The 12,506-nt window shown below is 44.5% G+C and overlaps 1 protein-coding gene across 1 annotated transcript in view; it reads left to right on the top strand.

Annotated features, from left to right (window-relative positions):
• The window catches only part of btbd8 (BTB domain containing 8), a 36,614-nt gene that overhangs the window by 1,488 nt on the left and 22,620 nt on the right, over positions 1-12,506 (top strand). Inside the window, exons 3-9 of the mRNA XM_042058128.1 lie at positions 10-191; positions 2,539-2,715; positions 4,316-4,437; positions 5,484-5,601; positions 9,217-9,306; positions 10,228-10,308; positions 10,665-10,761. Of these exons, the coding sequence (XP_041914062.1) occupies positions 10-191; positions 2,539-2,715; positions 4,316-4,437; positions 5,484-5,601; positions 9,217-9,306; positions 10,228-10,308; positions 10,665-10,761 (867 nt within the window). The remainder of the gene's footprint in view (positions 1-9; positions 192-2,538; positions 2,716-4,315; positions 4,438-5,483; positions 5,602-9,216; positions 9,307-10,227; positions 10,309-10,664; positions 10,762-12,506) is intronic.

A 12,506-nucleotide genomic window follows, 5' to 3' on the forward strand; every position in this document is an offset into this window, starting at 1 on the left:
TCTCCCCAGATTTGCATGCATGTTGTGGCCACAATACTGTTGATTTGCACAACACAACACAACATGTCCTTATCAATGGGGAACACCATGCACTCCACGGAAGCACTTCGGGAATTCCAAGCAAAAGAGAGAAAGACCAGAGCCAGTGTCAAGAAGTGCCTCTCTCGTGCCCTGTCAGAGGATTTCACAAGGTAACAAGATGTTTGCAAACAACAAAAGAAATAGTGGGAAAATAATGCATGTTATTAACGCAGCATAGACTTTAAAATGTGTCTTTGCTGATCTGATCACAAGTGGACAGTGTAAACGGCCTCCAAGATTCGCTGTGGTTCAATTACTCAAACCACTTGCCAAGGATGACCACATTTACCAGTGATTGACCACACTGACCAAGGGTTTGCTTACATATCTTTTGCAGTGTAAACCGTAATGCCTCCTTGATGCATCCCTGACAAGTAGGCTAAATTTGTATTGAGAGTAAAATAGGCAGTGATGAAATCTGTGGTGGGCAGCAACGTTTCTAGTTGTACATCTTGGGCACGGGTATAATCAACGATACTGTATGTCTCAGCTGTCCATTCAGTGAGCCAATAACCCAAGGCACAATTCAAGTTTCACAAAAATATAAACTGGCCCAAAATGTGAGCCTCCCTCCAAAGTTAGGAAGTTTCTTAGCAAAACCTAAGATTGAAACCTACATTTTGAAATGTAGGCCTATGTTCTCTATTTTTGATTATTTGCTGCATAGCAACTGTTTATATTCAGATCTTATGTTCCTTCACTCTGAGTACTAAACTGTAGGCTAGTGGATAGGTTATGTTATATGCTTGTTTTGTCTTTGTTTACATGAGTGGAATGAAGAGTCTGTAGAAAAAATGTTTGGATTGTACTGGCTCTGCTTTGTCTTACTTGTGTAGGCGGGTTGGTGCACAGCCAGTGTAGCCTGTTGCTCTCAGACTGAATTGCCACAGCTATGCTTTGAAATGGTTAGTGAAAGGAAGTGTTTCTTAAAACCCTCTAAGGGTTTGGGCTTTGCGGAGCACAATTGAAAAGCATTTAGAAAATGTTGGTCTAAAAGGATAAAAGCTGGCCAAAAGATTGAGTTGTGGTTTGGTTTTGTCCAAAACCAACAATGTTGATTGATTTCCTCAGAACCAATGGCAAAACCCAGTTTGATGGCTACATTCTGGTGTAGTATCTCTCTCTGTTTCTCTCTCTCTCTCTCTCTCTCTCTCTCTCTCTCTCTCTCTCTCTCTCTCTCTCTCTCTCTCTCTCTTTCTGTCTCTTTTTCTCTCTCCCTCTTTTTTTCTCCTGACCTAGTGGTACAGAGGATCACATTAACAAACAATTAAAAATTGCAGATTAAAAGAAGATTAAAGCAGAGGGTACAGCATGCTAATATTCTACAGCAGGTGCAGGTGGGCTTACAATGCTGGGCCTGTAGATGATCATGGCCTGTTTTGCAAAGCGCTTTCTGGCACACGCTAGCCTGAGTGAACTCTCTGACTCAGGGGGGTCACAGGGAAGGGGAAGGTCACACAGAGGGCAGGAAGAGAGGGGTGGGCTGTTGGAGGAGGGAGTATGTTTTCTCCCCACACTTTGCAGCTCTCTTCATGACCCACTTGGCTAGCTGTTGCCGTGGGGAAGTAACCGTGTGTGTGTGTGTGTTATTTACATGTCTGCTATTTACGTGTCTGCTAATGTGTGTGTGTGTGTGTGTAGGCCTCAGGGCTCAGTGATATTTCTGGGTCACCCAGTTGAGTCACTTAGGAGTAAAATGTAGTGTATGTGTGATGATGATGGTGATAGTGGTGTGTGTTGAAGTGTTCATGTGTCACACCGTGGAAATTACTGTTCTCACATCCAACTCTACTCTTCTTTTGTCATGTAATTCAGTCAGACAGTTTCACAGCCCCAATGTTCAGAGTTCAGATCCTTGTTTCATGTCCGAGCTTAATCTCCAGTCATACATGATCTAGGGAGGGTTTATACTTTATGATCCATTTAAAAGCCGTTTGTCTGCCATAGACCAGTAAAATGTATTATAGTATATGAATATGAGCTTAATAGCTATTCATTTTGAGAAGTATTTATCTTATGTAAACATGAAAAACCTTTCAGCATTTCTAGAAGGCTCAGTGGAACATCTAGAGATGATATTACTGCAATGACCTTGAGCACATTACCTTAGTGGGAAAGCAGACCAAATCCTTCATGTCCTTAGAGATCTGACACAGATCCTCCCTAACTGGGGATGAAATTGCATATATGCATTTCTTTGGCCTGTAATGTTTTGTTTTTCCATTCATGTTTGGTGCATCAGTAGTGCTTTTTATTCTATCAGTATTTTACCAATACTATTTATTTTGGATTTTAAGATGTTAGTTGCAGAGTAGCCATTGCGCTCGGATCACCGTGGCAACACAGATGGATAACTCACTATTGTTATTGCTCTCTCTCCCTCTCTTTCTCTCTCTCTCTCTCTCTCTTTTTCTCTCTTTCTCTCTCCCTCCGTCCCTTTCTGACCATTCCCTCTAGGTTGCTGTCGGAGGAGCAGGAAGCAGATGTCACTCTGTGTGTGGGCTCGGCCCGTCTCCGGGTACACAGGGCGGTGCTGCTGGCCAGGGCTGCTCACCTGCTGAAAGGCGTGGCTCCTGGCCAGTCAGAGGTCAGCCTGGAGGACTGCGATGCTGCTGAACTCAAAGAGTTCATCCGGTATGTAATTCAGATTGTTTTTTCCTTCAAATCAGCGTTTTTCACACATTAACACATTCTAAGTTGCAAACTTGCAGTTGCAGTATATAAGTAACACAATACTTCCATAAGTGTATTTGATAATAAAGCATGGTATGGTGTTATGCTTTCTGCTAAAGGACATGTATGTGCAAAAGTACTGACACTGACAGAGTATGGTGTCACCACGTTCGTGTGATACACACACAAGCACACACACACACACACACACACTGGTTCACCCTCGCAAGCAAGCTCTCTCAGAGCGTCCCTGTCAGAGCCTCAGCCGATACTTAATTAGTGTGCTGTGTCTCAGTGTGACCTTCTGTCTCTGGCCACGCTTGTGTCTCCACACCCATCCGCTCTTCACACAGCGTTCTCACTGGTACACCGATGCGCCAGTGCGTCCCACACCACGCAGTACACAAATACAGCCGGATCTGGGACGAAAGGATGTAGGATTAGAACTCTGTGGATGCTGTTCCAGGTTGCTGTCAGCCCAAAGTCACACCCAATACATGGAGAGGACTGGATGACCAAGTTTGATATGATGTCTGGAAATTGTTCAAAAATGTATTATGGTAATTTTAATTAAAACCAGTATATTTTGAATGATTAACTTAGTCAGTTGAAATTATAGGATCTACCAGCAGTAGCTTTGCAGACATTTCACATACATTCTTCCCTTTTTAGTATAGTGGTGTGATTTATCAGATAGCTCCTTTTAGACTTTGCCATCACTGAGTACATGTATATCAAGTCAGTGATTACAATACCACTGAAATTGTCTGTATTTTGAAACGCAGTATCACTTATTGTCTGACAGATGGCGCCATAGAGCATCTATAGAGAAATGCATTAGAGGAACAGCAGTGCAGCTGTGCACTGGAAGCTCTAAGGAGGTTCTGCACTGACATGGGTTATGACCGCAGTGTTAGTCTATCCACAGCATATAACTGCTTTTTGAAACAGTTGTACACTTCAAACATGCACTTTGTAGTGTGGGTAGGTGAGCTATTTGTTGTGGTGTTTGTAGTGGTGCTGTTAGGTATTGTTAGTGTTGATAAGGATGTCAGTGTCGTGTAGTATAGTGATGTGAGAGTGAATGCGTGTTACTGAAGATGAATACCAGAGAAAGAGTTTCACTCAGTCCAATGTCTGCAAATACAATCACTTCCTTTTCTGTCAGTGTATGAGCACTGCCATCCTTTGGGTGATTGTGTCTTTGTTTGGAGTGGCAAACCATGTACCCTGTATAACTGACATTGCCATGAAATTAAATCCTAGTTTTAGAATCAGAACATATAATATCATCAGAAATTATATGTATGATAATAAAATATATTGTTTGTAAAATTAAAATGTACAAGTATTGTATGTAATTCATTTAAATAACCCACCCAATGGATTAGCAGAGAGGAGGGAATTTTAATTAGGCCCCATGCAAATCACTGATGCATGCTGTGTGTGTGCATGTGCCTGCCTCTGAACACTCACATCCTTCTCCTCAATGTCCATTGACTTGTCTCTTATGTCTTTTCCCTGCTGCAATATGGCGGCGTGTGGAACTCTTACCCCACAGGAGGGTGTACTCAACTGACCATTGCCCAGGGAAAATCAAAGGGCTACCAGAGGGGACGCAGATGAATGGGGTGCATGCCGACGTGCCTGGTTACCTGGACTCCACCTCCTGCTTAGACTCAGGTGAGCTACAGTAGACAGGAGCAGCCTGTGAAGGGCGTCTCATGCCTGTATTTCCTTCATAAAAGTGCCCCTTCACTCAGAACAAAGCACTGGGAAAGAACACATGCTCTGCTCCTCTCTATTTACAATGCTTTGGTCTTTATAACTATCTCTTGTTACACAAGTGAATATAAACGAGAATACTCCGCTTTTCATCATATCGAGACATGAAACATATATCTGTTTGCCCCTGGATCTTTCTGAAGTCAGGACTGTCACACACCCAGCTGAACTCCTCAGATAAGACCCACATCTGACAAAACAAGGGGGCCTTTCAATGTAAACCAACTCATGTTACATACAGATGTTCTACATACAACATGAGAAACATGCACAATTACCAACCAGTACCAACTTTGTCATTTGTTATAAAAGAAACATCAATCATGATTTGAAAAAAAAAAAAAATGTGGTGGGTTTGTGTGAGGTCATGCAACCTTAAAGACCACCGAAGGAGTGGTAAACACTTTCTCCTTAAGCCACTTAAGCGCTAATCGTGTTTAGCCTCTCCACCTCTCCTGTGCCACGCATTAGCGGACATCTCCATGTGCTCACTGATAGACTGCACAGTCACTTTAGAGGGAAACAGCGTGCCTGCTAACTGTATTAGTGTTGCTCCCAATAACAGGCCTTGTCCAGAGCATTCAGTTGCACATACTCAGGTTACAGTAAGCAGCCTTTGTCACATCATTTTCTCCCTTCCATTTCCTGCCTTTTACAGTACAGTTTTGGTTGTGTAATTAAAATGAGTCAATAGCAATAAAGAATACTATACTATATTATATAGCAAAACCCCTTTTGTTGTGTCTGTTTTGTTGTGATTTGTAGTCTGTGGCTGTAGTGGACATTGCTGTTTAATATTCATGTGATGTGCAACAGTACATGAGTACAAAGTCATTTGACCTTTAGCTGGCACCTCATGAGTTCTGTTTCTTTCCCCCTTCTCTTTCTTTTTTTTTCTCTCTTTTCCTGTCTACCTCTTTCTCCTCCCTCACTCCCTCCTGCAGACGCGGTGGTCCTGGAGCCGGCGTCTGGGCTCGGAGGTGACCTGCTGGCTCTGTACGAGAGCGGAGAGGCATGTGACATCACTATCCAGGTCGGAGAGAAGCACTTCTCCGCCCACAGGTAGCAACACCTTATCACAACCTACAACACAAGCTTCTGTCTGCCCAAAGCCCACCTCAGAGTCCTCCACAGACAATTACAGACATCACAGATCATGAAAGATCAGAGTAAAGAGACCACCACCAGTAAGCACTTAGCACAGCTCAGATGAGCTCCAGTTAAAAATACAGGCCTAATGGTACCAGTAAGCTGGACGTTTTTCTTAAATGGTGCAATAGATTTTCATGGAATTACAGGAACTGCTACATGTAACAGTGATGGCAGACTTGTTGCAAACTTCCATCAGTGGTCTCATGGTATTATTGAGAACAGATGCACAGAGTACCTGGATAAAAAGGCACATGCTATAGTTCAGATGCTACACAGATATATATGAATAGCACTGGACCTGTACCAAAACAGTTTTACTGATGTGTTCTCACCATTAATTGCCTTTGTCATTGATAGATGGTTAGCTCAAGCACATTGGAATTTAATTTATATAGTGTATTTAGTATTTAGTTTTGTTAGTTTTCTTATCTTTCTTATCTTCTACTGTCTTTATTGTACAGTGGAGTTTAGTTATATGTTTATACTTATACTTATGTTTACCATTTCTGCTGTAATGTTGTGTGTGATGTCTGTATGCTACTGAGACCCTTGAATTTCCCCTTGGGGATCAATAAAGTATCTATCTATCTATCTATCTATCTAGCTAGCTAGCTAGCTAGCTAAGTTAATAGGATCTGATGTTCTATCTATTTCTGGAGTCCTCTATCTAACACACAACCATATATCTACTCACACAATAATCTCTCCTCACATGGGCTATCGAGTTCAAGTCACAGATGCCCTGCTTTACCTGACAACATGCTCTTTGTTCTTGTCGTGACTTAAGACACAGTGGAAGTCTGAAGCCCTCTGGGGGATTTACCCTGGAAGTCCTCCCTAATTGCTGACCTTACTCCGCATACAGGCCCTTTCACACTTCTGTCACAGAAAATTCTGGAAAACAATATGAATGCCCTGACTTTTTCTATCTGTGTGAGATGCATGCCACCATGATGCACAGGGTTCCTGCTGTAAAGGGCAGTTAGCACTCACCGTGGAACCTTTAGTTGCCTCTGTAACCATGGCAACTGCACTGGGTCTTTAGGGGCAGGTTTTTTTTTTTTTTGCGGGGCAAAAGCAGTGAACAGAAGCGAGTGTTGGAATGCGGGTCTTCCAGCTCCACTGCAGCTGGATCACAGAGGGCTGCCCAGATTGTCTCTCTCTCTCCCTCTCCCTCTCCCTCTCCCCTCCTCTCCTCCTCTGTTTTCCTCTTGTTCCCCCCTCCTCCTCTGTGGGCGCTGCAGGAGTGGGGTGGGTTGGTTCTCATAAGGACACTCATCAGTATGGGAGCCCACTGGTGCCTGCTGCAGTTCAGCGCTACACCAGAGGCTGCTAATCTGTGTGATCTTTCATTCACTTTTTTCTCCTCCTCTTCTCTCTCTCTTTCTCTCTCTCTCTCTCTCCCACCCATGCATGCTCTCTCGCTCTCTCTCCTCTCCTACCTTCTCATTTTGTCCCTCTTGCTTTGCTGCAAAATTGCTCCCAACCTTTCGGCTTGTTCTGCACACACACACACACACACACACACGCACGAGTATATTCCCATATTCTCTGTCTTGCCTCTTTTGATAATCTCTCCTCCTACATCAATAGTAATTGATTTCAATCTGTCTCTCTCATGAGTTATCAGCATCACAGTATCTGTCTGGCTCTTTGTCTCTGTCCTCTTCTGCCTTATTAAGACGGTAGTGAATCATATGCCGCAGAGCACATTCTCCACAGTTTGATGAATGCTGAGCTCTTCCACCTGCGTTTAGGCGCAGAAATGTACATCACAGTGCAGATAAATTACGCCAGCGTGACGGCGGGGGCTGGGCTGGCGTAATCTTCAGCCATTACTAGATCACCCAGCGCTAATCCTGCGCCATTTCACTGCCTGATGTTAATCTCTGGTGTCCTTACTGTGAGCGCAGGTGTTTTTGTGTATGTTTTTGGTGTTGGTGTGAAATGGGCAATACAGTGTGTGGGTCTTGATGACCTCTCACCTCTCTCTTAGAGGTGTGTGTGTGTGTGTGAGTGTGTGTGTGAGAGAGAGAGAGAGAGAGAGTCACATGCCTCTATTTGAGTTACATGCCTTAAGTGGGTTTTGTGTAAGCGCTTGCTGCTCAAAAATACATTTAATTTGGCAAAACAGTAGACCTCTATGTTCTGTGAGTCTGTATCATGTACTTTTCATCACATTGCCCAAGGTGTTTGGTATTTAGAGTCATCTGTGGTAATGTGTTTTGTTTACAGGCATGGAGAAGCTATTTCCAGCTCCATGTCCCTTGTCTCCTTCCTGCTTGATGTCAATTAATTTCAGGTCCATCAAATATTAAGGGAATTTATTTTGTTTATTCTTGAGCATCACACACTCTCTCTCTCTCTCTCTCTCTCTCACACACACACACACACACGCCTATAATTAGTTCTTAGTTATGCAGCTCTCTGAGTGAAGCTATTAAGTGGAGGTATAACTAATTCTGCCTGTTTCTCCCGAAGGTTCCATAAGATGTAGGCACAGTCTCTTTCCTCTGCATCATTCTTGATTGAGTAAGCATCAGTATCTGGAGGAAGCAGCAGTAGCTACTAGTTTCCTCCTGTGATCAGCACAATCTCATTCCCACAGCTTAGCTTTAATTTTTAATTGTCTTCATATTTGTGAAATGCTACAAAACAATGCCACAAAATGTCACATTCTAGCTGTTTTAATCAGTCAGTACAGCAGGAAACTATTATTACAACAATTTCTGCAGCTTTAATACAACATTTTTCTGATCTATTATTTTCTATTTTATAGTTTCACTTAGTTACAGATGTTCTCATTTTAGCAACACAGATGGGGGAAATCTATATCTAGTTGTGTTTAGTTTGACCATGGTTGGCGTTTGGCTGGATGGTTGAATAGATTCCCATTGCTGTAGGCTTCATGATCACAGCATTCCCCCTTCCTGTGACAGACTCCTGGTCCTGTCGCCCTCGCTGTGGAGAGGCCCCCACTCCTGGTTAAGCCCTGCTGTCTCCCTCGCCGCCCATCGCTCTGATGGATGCTGCGCTGTCTCCGCCAGCTCTGCCTTTAATGATTACATAGAGAGAGAGTCGTACCTCACTCCGCCTGCCTGACACAAGCCATGGACAAGCCGTGTGTGTGTTTGGGGGGGGTGGCTGAGTAAGACTGAGATGCAATATGTGTGTGCACTCGTTTATGAGAGTGGAGAGGAGAGGAGGGATGGCGTGGCTGGGCTTTAGTCGTTCTCCATATGTTATCTTATCCCTGATGCAAGTCCCCAGATACTCTGAGGATATTCTGAGAACCAGATTAAAAAATCATGAGGGTTAATACCCTTCCATAGCGTGCGGCCTGCCTCTCCCTATAGCTAGTCATTCGGGGTCTGGTGTCCTGTCCCTAGTGCTCTGGGTGGCAGATGTGGCAGTGGCCAGACAAACACTTGTTTTTGTTTGGGTCAGCACTGAAGTGAAAGAGGTCAGTGGCATGGTAAAGACTTACGTGTGTGTGTGTGTGTGTGTGTGTCTCTCTCTCTACAGGGCTGTTTTGTGTGCACGCTCACAGTACTTCAGAGCCATGCTATGCGGGAGCTGGATGGAGAGTTCGAGACAGAGCATCACACTCCAAGGGTAGGTTTCAGAGGGCCTGAATCCAATCCCCATCCAAAAGAGCTTTCTCTAACAGCCCACATCTCTTTGAGGCTTCTTGAAATCCTTGTTATCTGTAAATCTCTAAGACTCCCATTCCATCAAATTACATGTAGCATCTAAAAGCACAAATGGTTTTTTTTTCACACTATTGGGTAGTGTGAGAAAAAAATCATTTTCCAGTAGTTCTATCGAGAATTTGTAGTTCTACCGAGAATTTGTGCATGCAGTATGAAATGTTTGCTGTTGGGGGAATGTTTAAAGACATCAGCTTGCGTAAGCAGCAACTCCCTTTCCGGAACCCTCCCCAATTGCCTCAACAAAACACCAGTGTTGTCCTGTTTGTTGTTTGCGGCGCTGTACAATTAATCTCCTCAGGCTCAGCGGATCTTCGGAGTGTACCTGGAGCTTGTGAATAATGCATGCTCTGCTCATCTGCGTCCTTAAATCTCACACACACACACACACACACACACACACACACACACACACACAGGGCATGACACATATAGGGTTTCATAGAGCCAGTGCAGCCACAGGCCTTTCCAGCCCTGAAGCCCATTCACTCGCTTACCTCCCTGCTAAATGGGCTTTATCCACTGAATAATTGAATGGCTGTGCCCCCAACGCCGTGTGTGAGAAGGGAAGAGAAGAGCAGCTGTTCCCTCACCACGGTCTGAGTTTCCCGGCACTCCAGTGTGTGTGCCAGGCAGGAGGGGATGGGCTGATTCATGCAGCTGTGATTTTTGCTTAGCAGGATGTTACTTCCTGTGTTTGTATACAAAAATATCTGGTACCTGTTGGGGTGGTTGGCATGAAACATGAGTCCTTTGCAATGTAGAGGTCTGGGTTTGTGTGTATACATGTGTATGTTGATTGTGTGCGTCTGTCCGCATCTTTCAGCCTAGGTCCAGATGAAATGGACGTGTTACTTCATTTTATGTATGGAGCCATTCTGGACTTGCCGCCAGGGACCAACATCAGGTAACTTGTAGCAGCATATAGTACCGCAAGATGTACACGGTTGCTACCGGCAACATACATAAATAAACTTAAGGCCACATACCACTGATCATCAGGGCTTATTGACCGGTGCTCCTGTATAATGTGTATGGTGTATGTGTCAGGTAATCAAAGCATAGTGTTTGGAGGAGCCTAGATCTTTGATGATGATGGGGCTGTCCTTGACCTCTGACCCTGACTCTGTTGGGGGGTGTGTGTGTGTGTGTGTGTGTGTGTGTGTGTGTGTGTGTGTGCGTGTGTGTGCGTGTGTGTGCGTGTGTGTGCGTGTGTGTGTGTGTGTGTGTGCGTGCGCGTGTGCGTGTGCGCGCGCTTCTCAGTCAGGTGGTGATGGCGGCAGACATGCTGGGGCTGGAGGGGCTGAAGGATGTGGCTGAAATGGTGCTGACTCGTGACTACTGCCGCTTCTTCCCCAAGGTGAGCGACTCTACCCTCTCTCTCTCTCTCTCTCTCTCTCTCTCTCTCTCTCTCTCTCTCTCTCTCTCTCTCTCTCTCTCTCTCTCTCTCTCTCTCTCTCTCTCATTGTCTCTGTCTCTGTCTCACTTTCTCTCATGCTTACTCTTGCTCTCTTTCTGTCTCTCAGAAATGAGAAGCACATGTGCGCACACACACACACAAGCACACATTTACTTTTTTTGCTCCTCCATCACAGGTCAGGGAAAGAAACATATCAAAGATTCCATTTTCATAGTTTTCTTCTGATACTAAAAGTGCACTATAACTCGATACTGGGATCAGAGTTGTATGGAGTTGTAATTGTATGATTTATCAGGATCTGACCATTCATGTAAATATGTATATTCAAATGCTGCTGTAAAGATAATGCACACATCTGTTTTTACATTTATGTGTTTTTTTTGTATTATATTTGCGGTATGCTGGCTTTGACAAAGCCCTTTTTCACACCTCCACAGTAATGAGATACTATCATTTCATCTAAAGCTTTGCGTTGCCATAAATATATGACCATGGAAGTAATAAAAATGCAGTCGATATCAGTTTGTCTCAAGGGCGGCCCAGTCATCACCCAAGTATCCATAGAAATGCATCCTTGTTAGTCATAAGGGTCACATTGGGAAGCTGGTGCTTATGGCTATTGACTCAGCCAGCAACTTTATCATTATAGGATGTTTTTCAACAGCAAAGGCATTAGTAAACAATCCCTTTTTTGCCTTCCATTAATTGCCTTTCTACTCCAAGTGATATCAGCAAAAGATGCCCAACCAGGTCACTGTTGAACTTGCTGTTTGTGTTCAAAAATCAGGAGGATTGTTTGGTTATGTGCGTCAGCAGGGAGAAAATAACACATCCCACTTTTTCCCTGTGTGAACATTTCACTGTCATCTATTACCCCACCCCAATATGTGTGCTCTTTCTCTCCCTCCCTCTCTCTCAAAGCGAGAAGGATTTCTCTCTCTCGCTCTCTCAAAGTGAGAAGGATTTTTCTCGCATTGCAGTGCTCTAGTGTGTCGGAGCTCTTCCTGCACCCCCCCCCCCCCCCCTCCTGGTTTGACACTGGGGGTTTAGTATGTGCCAGAAAATCACTGCCGCAATATATCAGTGGCAGGTGATTTCTGACTGGGTGGGTGAGGGTTGCCACCTCTGCCCAAGGCTGCCAGGCTCTCCGTCACTATGCAGTGCCCACAACCACAGCCCCTCAGTATCCGCCCGCCCTTCATCCGGAACTGGTCTCATGGCTACCGTGTGTGTGTGTGTGTGTGTGTGTGTGTGTGTGAGAGAGAGAGAGAGAGAGAGAGAGATGGGGTGCTTTATTCCATCAGTCTCGGTTCAGAATATCAGCACTGCAGAAGTCCGGCTCTAGTGTGAGGAGGAGAAAGCTTGTCTCTGTGCCTGGCTCCTCTGCTGCTTGTGGGCTTTGTCATGGCAGCATGGTAAGGGAATGGACTTTTCCCTGGATACAGAATGAGCATGACTGTGGAACATACAGTCTCCACAAAGTCATGTGGAGTGTTTGTATGCGTGTGTCCTTTAGAGTTTTTCTAACTTTGCACGTCAGAGGTCAACTTTCTACATTATAGCATAATTTCATGGGGTACATGACCATAGACGTGTGTCCATGCTCCCTTTTCCAGCCCTCCAGTTTAGATATAGTGTGGAGGCGCTGGATTTCTGTGTGTTGTAGTTACGGTTTGGCGCTTGGT

The sequence above is a fragment of the Alosa sapidissima genome, chromosome 12 (genome assembly GCF_018492685.1).
Source record: "Alosa sapidissima isolate fAloSap1 chromosome 12, fAloSap1.pri, whole genome shotgun sequence".
Lineage (NCBI taxonomy): Eukaryota > Metazoa > Chordata > Actinopteri > Clupeiformes > Clupeidae > Alosa > Alosa sapidissima.